The sequence below is a fragment of the Euphorbia lathyris genome, chromosome 9 (assembly GCF_963576675.1).
Source record: "Euphorbia lathyris chromosome 9, ddEupLath1.1, whole genome shotgun sequence".
In the NCBI taxonomy this organism is placed as follows: Eukaryota; Viridiplantae; Streptophyta; class Magnoliopsida; order Malpighiales; family Euphorbiaceae; genus Euphorbia; species Euphorbia lathyris.
The window spans coordinates 73,586,675-73,600,203 of NC_088918.1; the positions used below are offsets into that span (position 1 = coordinate 73,586,675).

A 13,529-nucleotide genomic window follows, 5' to 3' on the forward strand; every position below is an offset into this window, starting at 1 on the left:
CTCTTTTGTTCTCGATTTTTGCTCTTTGTAATGTTCTCCAGACGATGCTCAGTCAAGGGAAGATGGTTTCAGACGGATGATGTGGAGGTAAATCTGCGCTATTTACTTGAAATTTTAGATTTTATTTAACACTTATCACTTCTGATCTGTTTGTGTTTCTATCTTATACCAAATCTGCAGAACTTCAGAATTTTTATCTTTCCTTTATGTTGTTTTTTCCTTCTACATGATTGTTTTAAGAGCATTTCTAGAGCAATGTATGAGTAGACAAATCTATTTGAATATTTTTCTCTCTCTATGCATCTATCCTCTTATCTTTACACTGTTTAACTGCAGAGATCTCGAATACTTTCATCTTTGCCTTGGCATAGATAAACATTCTAATTTGTTGATGTGGTTCAGAAGTTCACGATCTTAACAGGTAAAATTCTTTATGTTGACTCTTAAGAGCATTTCTTTTTGGTCTTATGGGTTAAATTTTGGGACTTTTTTTTCAGTTCCAGATTCTAGGGTTTTCAATTTGAACTGAATTAGATGTTCCATATGCTTAGAATTTTGGGACTATCCAACCTGCAAACCAATAATTAATACCTTTTTTCGTTTCAGCAACCAAACTTTATCTGTTCTTGGATCTTTAATCGCATTCATTGTTTTACAATTTTTGCAGGTATGTAGCTTTTCAGTTCTATTTCCCTCTTTAGATTTATGGACTTTTAAAGAGGCAATTTAGCTTTGCATTTGTACATTTTCTGCTCAGTTCTTTGCTTATTTGCTTTTGGTTGCAATTTTGTTCTTCCTCCCATATTCAGTCTTTTTAATTTTTCGACATATGTGAGGATTTTAGTTTCGAACAGGATCCACCTAGATTTTGTTCTACATTTTGTTCCCATGGCTGAGATTATGCACTTTCTAGATTTTTGTAGCTTCTTGCAACATCATGTTTCTCATAGGTTTTAATTTATGTTTTTATTTTTGGTTCATTATTGATATTTTTATCTTACCTTCATTACATTGAAGGTGCCACATTTTAGTTCATGATCTTCAACCACAATTAGATATGCAACTTATAAAATTGCGATTGAATTCCATGCTCATGTATCTTCTTGAAATCTGTTTTTCTGTGCTTATTTGTTCAACTATGTCTTCCCAATATATATATACATCCCCAGCCTCCCCAAGTTGTCCAAAACTACAACTGACCTCTGAACTTCAAAACGTTACAACTAATCCCTCAACTTGCTTATTTTCGCAAGGTCCGTAAATAGTTGCAACCAAATATTTTCTAATTTTTAATTGTTAATTTAATTATAAATATTTTTGTTATTGGTCTGTTTGTTTTGGTACTTTAGTTGTTTTGGCGGATTCCTAGAAGGGCAACCAGTGCTTATAGTCACAGTCAGGTTATAATCATACAATTGTTGTTGGAATTGAAGCCCTGGTGGTTTGTCTGCTAATTGAAATGATATTTTTTTTATAGATGGTGCCAATCCAGCGGTAACAGCCAATCTCATATATTTATTATATGAAACTTGAATAGTTTAAACTTTGAAGTTCATTTCTCTACGGATGCATATTCATGTTCAAATCATGTCAATAACTGGTTTACAAGTTTCTATTGATAGGTCCATATGATGATGCAATTACTTACAAGATCAGAAAAAACGGAATACTTTGTCCCAAACCTCAGTACCTGTTATACTCTGCTTCAATTTCTCTCCATGGTGGCACTCCGGTATGTTGAACAACATTATGCAATAACTTGATAAATATTATTACACTGCCTCCCATGTTTAACACCTAACTGGCTATGAATAGTATGTTGTTTGAATAACTAGCTATGAATAGCATGCTGAGATTCTCCTACCTCATAATTGAACAAGTATATATATTTAAACAAATGATCATATTAGTCATTGAAGTAGTATTTTTTTTCTAATACTATTGAAGATGTAGCCAAAACCTCATTGAGTAGCTCTTCCACCCTTGACTATTAATTTCTATAAATTTTTAATCATCAACACGTATTGAAAACTGCACCATTTTTCTAATTTCATTCGATAATTTATTTTCATCTTTAGTATTCTCTTCCTAAATTCTATGTAGCTAACTATAAGCATTTGATTATTCTGACCTTTTTTGTTTTGTCTATTTAATGTTTTTGACCTTTTTTCCTTATATTTTCAATAAGCATTTGATTATTCTGACCTTTTTTTGTGTTGTCTATTTAATGTTTTTGATCTTTTTTCCTTCTATTTTCAATAAATCATATAATGCAATTAATTTTCATTTGAGCTTCAGCTTGTGTGGTATCTTCTGCCATGATTTCCATTCGTTTACAGATCCGAAGGGGCTTCATTTTGAACAACGAAATTGAGCCACACAGAGCAGCACTACTATTACAATGAGGATTCCGGCTGCTATAAGGATAATATCCCTGGTTCTAACTTTTCGGTGATGATGCCTGGGAGAGGATGTAGATGGCTGAATTGCTGCTGGTGGTGGCAGGGAAGGGCGTGGAGTTGAGCTGATGTAGCCACAAAGCAGAAGGTCCCCAACAAAAGAGCTTGAATTGATTTTTTATTTTTTGAAGAGTTTAAAAGGAACGGAACCAGATAGATGATTATAGGAAACATTGAAGGATGTGAGATTGGGTAAGCCCGAAAGTGATACCTAAATTTCTCAGGTGAAATGTTTCTCCGCTAAATCAATTGGATTGATTCTCGATATAGATAGTTGCTAGAATAGTGGCATTCAATTAATAGTTTCTAAGACTTAAGTACTAAAAGGTTCTGTAATCTGCGGAACTGATGTGGGATCGGATTGTGAAGACGATTGCTTTCAAGATTCAATGATACTAGAGATTGAAAAGGCTTTGGAAATATGTCTCTTCAAAGGTGCTGACAGTTTAATTACCATGGGTGTAATTGACCCGATAATTTTGATTACATGTGTTTTCATTTTTTAAGATGACATTGCTTTATTGAAATTTTGCATTATAGTCTGTTGTTAAGTTTGATGAATGACATTATATTTCTAAACTATAAGAATGTTTTATAATATGTTGTCTTTGTAGTTTTATTTCTCTTAACAGAGCAGCCTCTTTCTTCTCTTTTTGCTTTCAATTTACATAGCTTTCATAAAATTTGAGTTTCTAATTAGTATTACTGAGGGCCTTGAGAAGTTGACCAAGATCCCACAAATCCTAATTTGCAAATGTGAGAGATTAACAGTGCCAATTACCCTGAGATTTTTTTTAACTCCATTTTAGATTATGTGATTTCATTTTTTGAATGATGCTAAACTTATGTTTTCTGATGTTATTGATTATTGTATAAGATTTTTAACATTATGGCTTATAGATAAAATGAAGTAGATGTTATAGACTATTTCAATTTATTAAGAATTGATGATTGACTGAATTATAGATCATTTCAATATCATGTACAAATATGTTAGGAAGTTGTTCAACTGTTTTAGCGAGTGTATGAAATGAATTCTTTTTTATTATATTATATATTGAAAATATTTATTTTTCTATTACAATATTTCCCAAGTTTCTTTTTTACTAATTAAATAACTTGCAATTTTATTTTCTCTGTAATATATATATATGCTAATATTTTTAATTATTTTCATCCCGAAGCGAAGCGAGGGTATCCTCCTAGTTGAACAATAGAAGCATTTTCTAGCATTAACACAGTTCCTCCTTTGGTCAAAGAGGCTCAATACTCTAGCATTTTCTAGCATCTTGTAGACCTTCTTTGCAGAGTCCACCAATCATTATAGTATATGTATGAATATCAGGTTGCAACCCTTCAACACAAATCATGGCAAATAATTTTTTGATTTCGTACAACTATAAATACGTATGACTAATCATTTCAGACAGCAGCAAGAATGTGCATAAATGCAAATGAATTGATTTTATAAGAAACCCAATTAATCCATAAAATAAACACCAACACAAGAATTATAACAGCAATACAATCAAAACATAGCAGCAGAAAAGTTGCAATAAAAGAAACGAATTGCACCTTTAAATCACCATAGGAGCAGCAGGATAACAATCCTTTAGGATGGATTTACAAATTATCCAGAATGATATCTTTCTTACATGACAGATCCACTACCAATGCTACTGTGGTGTTATCTGCAGAAAAGCCTCGTTGACGCATTTCACCTATGAGCTCTACCCCCTTGGTCAAATTCTTGTGCCGTAGAAATCCATGAATAATCACATTATATGAGACACTATCCGGTGAGTAGCCATTTTCTTTCATTTTCCTGAACACCTTATATGCTTCATCTAATAGACCTTCTTTGCAAAGTCCACCAATCATTATATTATAAATTGTAACATTGGGTTGCAACCCTTCAACAGAAAGCCTGGAAAATAATTTCTTTGCATCTTTCAATCTTCCAGCTTTACACATTCCATCCATTAGAATACCATATATAACTATGTTACGCTTCAACTTGTACCTTTTCATTTCATGTAGTAGGCCTATGGCAACATCAAAATTCTTCTGTCCACAAAAACCGTGTAGTAAATTTGAGTAAGCAACTATGTCTGGAATATAGCCGCCTAAACACAAGTTGTTAAAAAACTTCATAGCTTCCCCAGGACTTCTTGTATGGCACGAGCCACGTATAAGAGCATTATAAGTATAATTATTAGGAACTAAACCTCTAAGAAGCATTTCATTATAAAGTTGTTCTGCCTCATCCATCATTCTCCATTTACCATACCAATGAATCAATATGTTATAAGTTTGAACATCAGGATTACAGCCCTTTCGGTTCATCACATTAAAAAGATTCCTAGCTTGATGCATTTGCCTATCCAGACAATACCCATCTATCAATGAACTGTAAGTCATAATATCAGGTGTTATACCCCTCTGTATCATTGTTCCAACCACAGATCGAGCCTTATCCACCCTTCCTTCTTTACCAAATTCATCAACCAAGATACTATAAGTAATTATACTTGGTGCTATATTCAGATCCATCATTTCATTGAACAACTTAGAAGCTTTACTCCACTGATCCGAATAGCATAAACACTGAATTAAAGAATTGTAGGTAACAACATTAGGTAAAATTCCTTCGCTTCTAATCTTTGAGAATAGGTGAAATGCTTCCTTAAGGAGACCATACTTGCAAAGACTATCAATTATAGAATTGTATGTCACCACATCAGCCTCACAACCTCTCTCACCCATTTTGTCAAGCAAACCAAATACCACGTTGAATTTTCCCATTTTAGATAGAGGATTGACAATCACATTGTAAGTCTGTACATTAGGTTGATATCCTAACGCAACTATATTATCAAAACAGTTTACTGCTTCAACAAGGTTTCCCTGTTTACATAGCCCATTAATCAAAGTATTAAAGGTTACAATGTCAGGCTCTAAACCAAGTTTGAACATCTTCCCCAAAACAGAGAACCCAAAATCGACATGGTGTAAACGGCAGAAGCAATTAATTAACATATTAGTTGTATAAGCATCAGTTGAAATTCCCATAAACTCCATCTGGTTGGAGAAAGAAAGGACAGTCTGAAAATGTTTCATTTTAACTAATGCAGATAATAATTTGGTGAATTGAATAAGCGAAGGGGCTGGATTCATACGAAGCATATGATTGAAGGAAGAAATGAGACGATGAAAGGTTTTAGTTGCAGATGTGGAATAAGGAGTATGAAGAAGAGAAAATGAATTAGCAGAAAAAGGCATTACCTCATGAAGATGAAGATGAAGATGAGATGCAAACGCAGAGAGAAGGCGTATGCTGCTGCTGCTTCTTCTTAGCATCGTGGATCTAAGGTTAGGGTTTAGGAAATTGAAAGTGACAGAAAGAAAGATGTGAAATCAAGGAAGCCCTAGTTAGAGAATTTGGGATAGAAATGGTAAGTTAATAGATAGGGACACAAAATTGCGAAAACATCCTTTCAAAATTGCTACTTGATGATAAGTTGAAGAGTAAATTAACATTTAACCCAGATCTTAGTCTTAATATACAATTAAGTCTGTAAAGTTAGTAGATATTATCATTTTACTTCAATTTTAAAGTTTGACAATATTTGACAAATTATTTCAAATACAATCATTTTCAATACTTAACAATTTGTGAAATTTGTGCTAGTTTATCCGAATACTTACTGTCAATTTTAGACTCTGAGTTAATATCTAAACTTTATCATCTCTACCAATATCTGGGTTCATTTTAACCCTTAAATTACATTTTTTTTATAAGAAACCCTTAAGTTACATAATTATACATATAAATATATATTTTTTTTCGTTTTGACAATCTGAACTTATATTTGAACATGGATCACCATTATATTTATTTACTGAAATGATATATAATATTTCGATGAAGTTAAGTTTGGCTCTGGATGATATTATGTCAATTTAAAATATGTCAAATTAGTAAATAGAGTATATAGAGTATCGAAAATTCAATTTTGATAAATTTATATATGCGATAAGTTCAAGTATAAATTGGAACTATCGGACAAAAAAAATGGTATGTTAAGATGTAAAGTTTTATATTAAGCCAAAAAATAGCAATATAGAGTAAAATTTGACCTTCAATCTATATTTAGGAATGATAACAAGTAAGTACTCTATTTATTATTGGAACTACTCGTCTCGTGTCGTTTCATTACCATAACAAGTATACATTTTAAATCACATAACGTTGTGGATATGCACATATATCTTATCCGTTAAGTTAAGATTTGAACTACTACCTATAAAATTAGTAAAGGTAAGATTTGAATTTTAAACCTTTAAAATCTACAAAGCATTACACCACCATTTTAGTTATAATTATCATTAACTATTCAAAAATATATAATCATTTTACAAATTAAATAATTAAAATATTATTTAATATTTTTTTTATATATTTCAATAAATATCATATTATACGTAGCAATGTGTTGTCTTATTACTATGCTAGTGAATTTTTCTATCTAAATTGATTCGAATGAATTTTTCTACCCTCAGGTAACAATGTAATTTTTGTTTTTTTTCACAGATTCAACAATTAGGAGTAATGCTTCATCTTCTTGTAAATATATTTGCAGAATACACAAGCTAAAATGCGATTTTGACATTATTAAAGACTTTCATCAATAAATGAATATCCAGAAAATATAATTAAAGTTACCATAAAGCATAGTTTTAAAAGTCGAAAGGCGAGTCAAGGCGACAAGGGCAAAAAATCGCCTTGAGGCGAGGCGAGAGGCGAGGCGACGGCCTTTCGCACGTGAGGCGACAAAAAAATAGAAAATCAAATAAAATTAAATTAACTCAATAAAAACTAGTAGTACTTAAGGATAGTTTAATTTCTAAGCTTATAAACCAAATTAACTTAAAGCTAATAATAAAGTTCTAATTCTTAAATCCAAATAGCATAATATCAAGCATCTTCATCCCCCAAATCCAACTCCTCATCAAAATCTATATCCCCATCAAGTTCTTCCACTTCATCATCCTTATATTCTTCTTCTTCATCATCTTCAACTCGATACTCATCAACATCCTCATCCTCATCATGGACCTCATCTCTAACAACTTGAGGAGGATTGGCTTTTGACCGGGAAGAGTTTCCTCTAACGTATGTCTTTGTGACATTAGCACTTGCGGTAGAGGTAACACTTTTGCCTTTTGCCCTAGTATTGTAGACATCTTCTTCCGCTCCACTAACTATACTAACCATAGTCCATGGAAATTCGTCATCATCCTCAAATACACGATCATCATTGTCATTATTATTCTCTCCCTCCATTCTACCCGTCAACCACTCATTGCAATCATCAATATCCTTCAAACTAATGGTGTCCTTAACCCCTTTTCGATTCTTCAAAGATCGATTATACTTCACATAAACTAAATCATTCAAACATGTTTGAGCTAGTCGATTTCTTTTTTTGCTATGAACCTACAAAATAATAATTAAGAACAACATTAATGACTAACATAACTAATATTAAAACATAAAAAATCTTATTACAATTATTTTTATTAACTTACATGTTCAAAGAAACTCGAATTTCTTTCACAACCCGATGCACTACAAGTGAGACTAAGCACTTTGATGGCAAATTTTTGTAATTGTGGAAGACTTCCTCCAAATGATTTCCACCAATCAACTAAACACAAAAAATTATAATGCTTATTAAAATGCAAATGCAAACAATGAACTTAAAGTTGGAAAATTCAAATGTCCAAAGTTATTATTTACCTAGATCTACTGTTGTCCGTTGCCTAACCGCCATCTTCATTCCAAATAAATCATTCAGTGTACTATTATGATATCTAGTCAACTGTGTATTGATTTGGTCTTTCTCTTCCTCATTTGGAACCAATCTCTCTAATGTCTGATAAAATCCTTTTCTAACCTCATCATTCTCATCCACTACACCGAAAAATGCTGGATTTAACAAATAACCAGCTCCATGCAAAGGTTGACGGAGTTGTTTATTCCATCTCTTGTCAATTATTTCAAAAATATTATCATACTTATCTCTATCACCATCGAAAGTCTTCTCTATCGTCGCTTTAGCCATATCCATAGCTTTATGGATATATCCCATAGCAGGTCTTTTCTCGCCATCCACCAATCGAAGCACGCGGACTAAAGGACCAAAGATCTTTAAAATGTAAAGAGTGTCTACCCAAAATGACGCTAACAATACATAATCAGCCACTGTCTTTCCTCCAATTTCTTTTGCCCATTTGCTTTTGGTCCAATCATCGGAGACAAACATCCTTCTCAAAAGATTCTTCACCGAATGCATGCGGTAAAGTGTGAGATAAACAGTGGCAAATCTTGTGATACCAGGCCTCACAAGCTCTCTTTCATTAGTGAATTTTCTCAACAAATTCACTACACCTGGGCGAGTATAAATGTAGGAATTCAACTTCACTGCCCTCTTTACAGTTCTCTGGACAATTGGCAACTTCCCAATATCTTCCAATATCAGATCAATGCAGTGAGCTGCACATGGCATCCAATACAAGTTTGGCCTCTTTGCTTGCAAAAATTTGCCTATATGTTAAAAAAGTATGATAGCCAAAATCAATTAAAGATTGCAAAATAATAAAAGTCAAAGTCAAAAATTTAATAATGTAATAAATTAGCATTGTTTACCTGCAAGTACATTTGATGCAGCACTATCAGTAATAAACTGAACAACATTTTGCTCTCCAATTCTTTCAACCATCTTATCAAACAATTCAAACAACTTCTCTTCAGTTTTGGAATAATCAGAAGCATCAACTGATTCGATAAAAACAGTCCCTTTGTGAGAATTAACCAAAAAGTTAATCAAAGTTCTTTGCTTTTTGTCTGTCCAACCATCAGCCATAATTGAACATCCATACTTTGCCCATTCTTCTTCAAATGATTTCATTTCATCTTTCACTTTGACAACTTCTTTATCCAAAAGAGGAACTCATACTTCATACATTGTAGGCGGCTTCAACCCAACACCATACTGTCCAATGGACTCTACCATCACATCAAAGCTAGGATAATTAACAACATTAAAAGGAATTGCCGCATAAAAAAACCACCTAGCTATATCCGCACAAGTTTTTTCTCGCAACTCTTTTTTGCAAGCTTCATTTATTGTTGTTTGTCTCAACTTTCTATCTTTCACGACCTTTTCAGCATCTTGCTTGAAAAATACATCCATTAGACCCATCACCCTTGGTTTCTTTGGGATATGAAATTTAGAAAGACTTTTCTTTCCACCCCGACTACCAGACTCTCCAAGATCATCCAGCTCCGTCTCATCATCCCCAAAACTATCTAAATTGGTGATATCTACATCTTCCACCAATTTACGTGCCGCCTTTTTAGATGCAATATAATTAACAATTTCTTCTTTCACATGAGGTGGACATTTTTTGCACACCTGAACACTAGTATTTCCTCCAGCAATGTGATACTTAGCTCGGCATATTCCAGCTTTGGAGATAAAGTCACAAAAGTTACACTTGAGATCATTTGTAGAAGGTGGCTTATTTATCGTCACATACTTCCAACAAGGATCCGCTCTTGCATTCGGTTTTTTCGATACAGTAGAATCAGTAACACTAGCACTCATTTCCAAACACCTATAAAATTCAATCAATTGAAACCATCTTAATAACAAAAATGATATACATAAGTAATTTATTACAATCAAATTCTACAAAACAGAAAACATATAATCAATTAAAAGCATAAATTCAAACCATATAAATTCCACAAAACAGAAAAAAGACAATCAATTACAAGCATAAATTCAAACCATATCTCAAGACTATAAATTTTCACAGAAATTCGGCAACATAACGGCACAATTACATGGAAAGAAAGAAAGTATAAGAAGAAAGAAAGTATAAAAAGAAATCAAAAGTGAAGAAGAATAAGAAAAACCCTAACCCTAAACAGCAAAACAGAAAAAGAAGATAAAATAAAGAGGAAAGAAGAGAAAAAACATACCTGTGATGATTGATGACCGGTTGCCGGTGAGTTGAGAAGCAGAAACTCGGTAGTGTGGAGGAGAACTATCGGCGGTGAGGAGGAGAAGAAGAGAGCCGTTGGAGTTGGGGGTTGTGTTGTGTCTGTATGTTTCTTTTTTTTATGGGCTCGTGCGTTTTCCTTTTAATAGAAATTAGGGTTTTCTTTCTTTTTTTTTTAAAAAAAAAAGTCTAACTTATCGCCTCCCCTTCAAGAGGCGATCGCCTCTCGCCTCAGGCCGCCTCTCGCCTGAGAGCTAGAGGCACTCGCCTCTTGAAGGTAAGCCGCCTTCCATTTTGGAAGGCGGCAAGGTGACCGCCCCTGTCGCCTCTCGCCTGAGGCGACAGAGGCGATCGCCTTTTAAAACTATGCCATAAAGTAAATATACAATTAAAGTTAGTATAAAGTAAATATGTTCATGAGCTTAGACTGGATAGTTCAAACTCATTCTTATATTAGCTAATCCATTCTTATATTAGCTAATTTTTTTTTTGTTGAACATACTCTAATTAGAAATTATTTTCCTTACTCTGGTTTAGCTTGATACAAATATAATACGATTAACACTTATTTGTGCCTGACCGAACCAAACGCATGAACAAATCGATAAATAAAGAGTCAATTTTGGATTTTTAACTTATTTGTCCATAATAAGGTATTAAATTTGGCCCTTAAGCCCGTAATGACACATCGTAATCATATACCAAAAAACATAACAAAAAAATGCGAACTATATTAATCACATAAAATTGATTTTGAGTCAAATTGATTATGCAAGACAAATTATCGGTTAAAGTTAATTTACATTTGGTTTTTGCATTGAGCCGAGGATTCGAGTTCTTCGAGATGGAAAGCGACTCCTTACAGCTCATCCGATTGCTGAACTGAAGATCAAAGAGTGTTGGATATGCAGAATTGTGATAATCTGGATTCATACCATCAAGGGCTTCCTGCAAAATGCAATAACATGTTACAGATACTTTTGCCAAGTGAAGAAACATAGCTATTCCATCAAATATTGATTCTGGCACCGCAATTGATTTTTACGACGCCGCTTGGGGGAGGACGTCATACTTTTGTACGGCCAAGGGAGGCTGCCCGAGAAACTAAGGATTGTACCTGTGGGATCGTATGTGTTGGGGTTTAGTGTCCTATAGACAATTGTTCTAGGATACAAACTTAATGTAAATGAAGTGTTCTTTATATCATTTGTTTTAATAAGATATATGTTTTATAACTATATAAAGGCAATCCCTTTTAAGCACTAAATAAAGTCTAATAAAAGGAAATCCGTAAGTTTGTTTTAAAGTGATTATAAAGTGTTCATACAAGCATGAAGTGAGACAAAACTTTATAATAAACTAATAAACTTAAAACCACCCCAAGTCAAGTAATATGTTTAGGATTGACATATCACTGCTGAGACTTGCATGTAACAATGTCGTCTGTCCGACAGAAAGCTGATCTCACAAGCTTCATATATATAGATATCTGGACAGTTACATGGATCCGATGAAAAGTAGTTCATTAGGATTGGGGACCCGACTTGAGATAACAGGATGGGTAGGTTCATCCTTGTCACCTGTTCATCTCATTGGTATTAATAGGTATAAATAATCCTCAGACTCAAAGGAATGTTAATTGGTATTCTGGATTACGGAATGTGACACTTTGATCCTGTTGTAACACGATCCTTAACAGAGATGACTCTAGGGTGTGAACAGCAGAGGTTGGGTATCACAGAAGTGATTGCGGGATCGTTATATATTGGATTGAGCATTTATCACTCACGATAAATGAGTGATATGTCCATGGATCGCTTGTGGAAGTCTTGACTCTAAATCATTGCAAGGTGATAGCTTAAGATTGAAATACAGATTTCTCTTAACCTATCTAGTTGGAGTTGACTCGGCCAAGAACAAGTAAAACGAACGTCTCGCTATATGTGACTTGACATTACCCATAGTCATAAGATTCAGTTCAAGGACGTAGTTGATAAAGGATCGAATTATACCGTAACTAATACTGAAAGGTCAACGACAGAATCAACCTGTCTTCTTATAGCTCTGGGGGAATGATTACGGACTTGCTAATCACATACTCTATACATCATTCCGTTATGCAAAGATTAAAATATAATTCTTTGAAAATTAATTTTAATAAGTTGCATACGGCTAGAAGCAATAAGAACTTAATGGGTCACACATAAGACTTGGAACCCAAAAGAGAGACATATGTTAATTAATTGACGGAAGCCCAACTGAGCCCAATAAGGCCCAGTAATAGAGGGGGGTGATTTATGTATGTAAATACATAAATAATTAGTTTGATTTTATTAATCCTAATTAGATTAGGATTATGAATTAAATTAATTAAAGGATAAATAAGTTAGGAGTTTTAATTAGATTATATTACTCCTATTATTATCTAATAAGGTTATTGATTATTATCTTTTACATTTAGATATATTAATAGATAATATTTAAGAATTCTATTCCGAATTGAATTCTTATTCAAGAAACCTAATTCTATCTAACTAGGGTTTAGATACAAGAGATTATAAATACCCCCTACTAGGGATTTTCGAAATCCACTGTTGAATTCCAGGAGAGAGAATTCGACCCCCCTTAGCCGAGGACGAGATTTCACCGTTTCCTTCCGTTCAATTGATTTTCATCTTTCTCTCTTTATCCTTAATCTTGTGTTGATTAATTAGAGGCAATCTATTTTTGTTGCTATTCAACGGTTGATTCTAACTTGATCTTATATTTGTTTTGTTCTGTGCTCGGAAACTCGAAGTAAGAGTTGTGGGCACTTCGTTTGCAACGGTAGATAGAACTTCAGAAAGGTATTTCTTTTATCCCTCTTTATATGAAATAACGATTAATGGATCTTGTGGTTTATGGAAATAGGTTAAAATTTCTATATTTCCGCTGCTATACGTTAGCCTATTTTTCCAACATTGGTATCAGAGCCATCGTTAAATCCGTTATTTCATA

At 33.4% G+C, this 13,529-nt stretch overlaps 1 protein-coding gene across 2 annotated transcripts; it reads right to left on the minus strand.

The window, feature by feature from the left end:
* Positions 1-3,892: 3,892 nt before the first annotated feature.
* Positions 3,893-5,961, minus strand: LOC136205184 (pentatricopeptide repeat-containing protein At1g63330-like). Of its 2 annotated transcripts, XM_065995681.1 has the most exons (2): positions 5,745-5,958; positions 3,893-5,066 (listed from the first exon to the last, which is right to left on the minus strand). In XM_065995681.1, the coding sequence occupies exons 1-2, from the start codon at positions 5,817-5,819 to the stop codon at positions 4,083-4,085; spliced, it is 1,059 nt and encodes a 352-aa protein (XP_065851753.1). In that variant the 5' UTR covers positions 5,820-5,958; the 3' UTR covers positions 3,893-4,082. The 2 variants fall into 2 exon arrangements, with proteins under 2 accessions (XP_065851753.1, XP_065851752.1); XM_065995680.1 differs by having other exon boundaries at positions 3,893-5,961.
* Positions 5,962-13,529: the final 7,568 nt, after the last annotated feature.

What these genes read in the sequence shown, in the direction of transcription:
- LOC136205184 (XM_065995680.1), bottom strand. Translation starts at nt 5,819, where the DNA reads ATGCTAAGAAGAAGCAGCAGCAGCATACGCCTTCTCTCTGCGTTTGCA.